We start from the raw sequence: 4,591 nt of genomic DNA, 5'->3' as shown, positions 1-4,591 counted from the left end.
CAAGCCAGATTCTGACGTGCCACTTGTATATTTCAATGCCAAAATTTGGGCATTGTGACATTATTAGAAAAATATCGAAACTTGTATACCAATGCACCACAACTGAAAAATATATGACATATTGTTTGAAAGAAAAATTAAAGTAAAAAATTTATATACTTCCCCCTACTAATAATAACGTCTCATGTTTCTTTTTTAGGTGTCCCATTTATAATGTCTCAATTCGAAAAAAAAAATTACTTAATCTACTCTCTCATCATTTACTTTATCTTTCTCTTATTTTTTCACTACTCTTGGTATGTTGAGGGCCTTAGCACCCTTCTGGTGTAATAAATACCCTAATATACACTTATATCATGTATATATAAGTTACATACACTTTTTTTTATATAAATTACATAAGTAAATAAAGAAATTTTTAAAGACCGTGCAATGGAGGACTTGAACCCAGGATTTCAGGTCTTGGACATTAACCTTCTGCCGCTAGGCCAACACACGCACACTACATACACTATTTTTCTAATAGTGTTTATTGATCCATTAATTAACTTTCAGCCCCAAAATCAAATTAATTTATAGCTATTTTACCATAATGTTTCTTGCAAAGCCCTACACGAGAGAAATGTTTAGTATATAATTAATTAAGGATTAATTCAACTACAAGTGGGTTAAGTTAAGGATTATCTTATAGTTAATATATATATTATTAATATGAGAATTTTACCTAAAAAAATTGAAGGTATATATCTTGCTCAGTTTCTTCTATCCTTTGGCATTGATGGTGATAGTTCCGGTTCAGTCTCTTTCGATTTTTGTAAATATTATGTTTTGGTGGATATATAGTGATACACCTTAATTAGCTACGGATATATCTATGATAGCAAATTAATATGTGTGCGTACGAATTTGTATATTAATAGATGGTGAAAAATTAAAGTTTATGTGCGTTCTGGATATATAACTATATATATGCTATTATGCAATTAATATACAGTATACATGAGAGGTAAAGCACATTTAAAAAATAGCATCACATAAGGTGATGCATTATTTACCCTCCAAAATCAATTATAGTATATTTTTGGAACGATCAGAATCAGCAAAACTCTGCATCAATTTACATCATTAGTGTTTGCATTATTTTAATTGCAAAAAATCTCACGACAAAGTCCTGCACATGGGATCTTGTTGATAACATATATTGTTCTGCCATCAATATTGAAATATCATTTTTTGATCAAATGTAAGCCTCAATTAGTTTACATAGGATTTGACTAAACTAGTGATTACCAATAATTAGAGGATGTTTCAATTATATGATTAATAGAATATTTAGAAAAGTTTTTAAGGATGTTAGAATTAATTCTGTTGCAACATATTTAGATGATTAATGAATGATGATAACTTCTCGTAGCTTCTAATTTATATTTTTTTGGGTTTGTTTGGAAAATCAGTATCAGAATCTTAATGATCTTTGAAAAGTATCTCTGTCAGTTTAGAAAGAAAAACTTAACCACTATTAGATCTTCGAATATTATGTGCTTGTAGTTTTGTCTTGCAATTAATTATTCATTAGAATTCTTGGTTGCCTTCATTTAGGTTGATGGGTATACATATATATTGGAAAAGTATTCATCTCGATAGTAGTTGGAAGGGATAAGACTTAGCATTTCATAAAAGATATATGCATGATTAATTAATAGATTAGTAGGAGAAAATTTGAAAAAATATTATAGTACTGTAGTAAATACACAAACACACACATACAGTTTATAACTTTCTAATAAATAAGTCTTGGTGACGTTTCGGCCGATGCTAACGCCATTAATTTAAGTTGCAAAAGATATATACTTGTATTTGCACCAAAAGAAAATATTAATTGCACAGCTTATATTTAATGTTATAAGATCCTATATCTGCTAGGCGCTCTCTAAGTTTAAACCTACAAAGCATTTAAAACTGATGCAGTGATACTTCCTGCCTTTGCCTTCATCTAAATTGCAGTGTAGTGTGATTTGAAAGTACGAATTTTAATAAATGATTAGAAAATATATATAAAATGAAAAGGAGACTCATTAAAATTAATTTGTTAGTAATTAACAAATTACCTATATAATAAATATCGTACAGATGTAGCTCATTAAATCCTCTAATCACTCCACTCATTATTGGCCACACAGTCAAAGTCCCAGTCATTTAAATATCTAGAAAGAAGCATTTAGAAGAACATCAAAAATCAAAATCAAAATTTGAGGGGGGGTTAGAAAAGAACATATGAAAGAGCAGCCACCCCAATTTCAACCACCATATTTGATGTGGATCTCGTGGTGAAGATTGAGATATATATATAAAGCTATATAGTATTGGAAAAAGATGACGATAGCAACCAGTTGGCGCCAGTCGTTCACTACTAGTATTAATTTTGCAAAAAGGCAAATTTTGATCTCAATCAATCATTGCACATTCATGACATTTTTTCATTTCTATTTGTTGTGAAAGTATATGATTATTCCACGTAAGTCAAGGGCCCCTCGCTTTTTGCAGTATAAATAGGGAGACATTGACACCAATTAGCTTCATTCAAACATCTTCACATCCCCTTTTTAGACAAACAAAAACAAATGGCGATTAAATCGTTAGAGCAGCCCGCCGCCGCCGTTAGTCTATCGAGAATCGCAGTTTCCGACACTCACGGCGAGGACTCGCCGTACTTCGCCGGCTGGAAAGCTTACGATGAAAATCCCTACCACGAATCTTCCAACCCTTCCGGTGTCATACAAATGGGACTCGCGGAAAATCAAGTAAGTTCCTACTCTCTATCACATACTTTCCAGAACAATCTAGAATGTTGCTGATCATCTTCTTTTTTAGGTTTCATTCGATCTCCTCGAGAAATACCTTGAAAAGAATTCCTCAGACGCTACCAGCAGCGGCAGAGCTTCTAGTTTTAAAGAGAATGCTTTGTTTCAAGATTATCATGGTCTCCTTTCTTTCAGAAAGGTACACACATTCTCTCTCTCTCAACCAAAATCCTCAAACTAATTTTCTGCGTGACTGAGTAATAACGTATATACTACTATTTCAGGCAATGGCGAGCTTCATGGGGCAAATTAGAGGCGGGCGGGCGAAATTCGACCCGGAAAGAATCGTGATCACGGCGGGAGCAACCGCAGCTAACGAACTTCTCACCTTCATTTTGGCTGATCCAGGCGATGCCTTGCTCGTCCCAACTCCATACTATCCAGGGTAATTATTATTTATAGTTTAATTAATTAATGACATATGGAAATTAACTAAATAAGTAACTAATAATAATAATAATTCCTTTAGGTTCGACAGAGACCTAAGGTGGAGAACCGGCGTGAACATCGTACCCATCCACTGCAACAGCTCCAACAGCTTCGAGATCACTCCGGCGGCCCTCGAGTCCGCCTACGAGGACGCGGAGTCGAGGGGGCTCCGGGTGAGGGGCGTCCTCATCACCAACCCGTCGAACCCGCTCGGCGCCACCGTGAAGCGCGCCGTGCTGGAGCAGGTGCTCGACTTCGCGTCGCGCAGGAACATCCACCTCGTCTCCGACGAGATCTACTCCGGCTCCGCCTTCTCCGACGGGGAGTTCGTGAGCATCGCGGAGATCCTGGAGGGGCGGAGCGACGGGGAGCGCGAGAGGTGCCACATTGTGTACAGCCTGTCCAAGGATCTAGGGCTCCCCGGATTTAGGGTTGGGACGATCTACTCGTACAACGACGCGGTGGTGACGACGGCGAGGCGGATGTCGAGCTTCACGCTGATCTCGTCGCAGACGCAGCAGCTGCTGGCGTCCATGCTCTCCGACGAGGAGTTCACGGCGGCGTACATCAAGACGAATCGGGAGAGGCTGCGGCGCAGGTACGGGATGATCGTGGAGGGGCTGGGGCGGGCCGGGATCGAGTGCTTGAGCGGAAACGCGGGGCTGTTTTGCTGGATGAATCTGAGCCCGCTTTTGAAGGAGGCGAGCGTGGAGGAGGAGTTGGGTTTGTGGAATTGTATTTTGCATCAGGTGAGGCTTAACATTTCTCCGGGCGTGTCGTGCCATTGCAGGGAACCGGGCTGGTTTAGGGTCTGCTTCGCGAATATGAGCGAGCACACTCTGCAAGTCGCGCTTGCCAGACTACACGATTTCGTGGAGACGAGGAGAAGCGCTCACCACCAATGATCATATATGGGATTCATTTTGTTTCTGTTTATGTAGCTTTTTTGATTAATTTTATTTTATCCAATGTATGTAGGGTGTTGATCGGACTATAGCTTCCCCGTTCGAAGAATGGGTTTGCATGATTGGATTTGGATCATTCATTAATTCAGATATACTATAAATTTGATTACATGACTTTCCTTTTCTTAATTTCATCTTCTATTAATATTATATGCAAAATATATATACATACAAGTTAAATTTTGGTGTAATCATTTTTAGAGGGTGTTTATTTTAGACCAGCTTATAATCTACAAGGGCTTAATTATAAATTAAATATTTTAAGATGTTTCAAGTTTTTATAAGATGTAATATCTCCAAAGCAAGTATTTAGATAATTAAACTTAATTATAAGTT

General features: G+C 37.5%; 1 protein-coding gene across 1 annotated transcript; it reads left to right on the top strand.

Moving 5' to 3' along the window:
• The first annotated feature begins 2,233 nt into the window (after nucleotides 1–2,233).
• LOC131004875 (1-aminocyclopropane-1-carboxylate synthase 7-like) lies at nucleotides 2,234–4,372 on the top strand. Its single transcript, XM_057931625.1, has 4 exons — nucleotides 2,234–2,801; nucleotides 2,872–3,000; nucleotides 3,086–3,246; nucleotides 3,331–4,372. Exons 1-4 carry the CDS (start codon nucleotides 2,622–2,624, stop codon nucleotides 4,193–4,195), a joined length of 1,335 nt encoding a protein of 444 aa, XP_057787608.1. The 5' UTR covers nucleotides 2,234–2,621; the 3' UTR covers nucleotides 4,196–4,372.
• Nucleotides 4,373–4,591: the final 219 nt, after the last annotated feature.

Source organism: Salvia miltiorrhiza, unplaced genomic scaffold (genome assembly GCF_028751815.1).
Source record: "Salvia miltiorrhiza cultivar Shanhuang (shh) unplaced genomic scaffold, IMPLAD_Smil_shh original_scaffold_468, whole genome shotgun sequence".
Lineage (NCBI taxonomy): Eukaryota > Viridiplantae > Streptophyta > Magnoliopsida > Lamiales > Lamiaceae > Salvia > Salvia miltiorrhiza.
The sequence above is the reverse complement of the archived record's forward strand: the minus strand, read 5'-3'. Positions and strand labels throughout refer to the sequence as shown.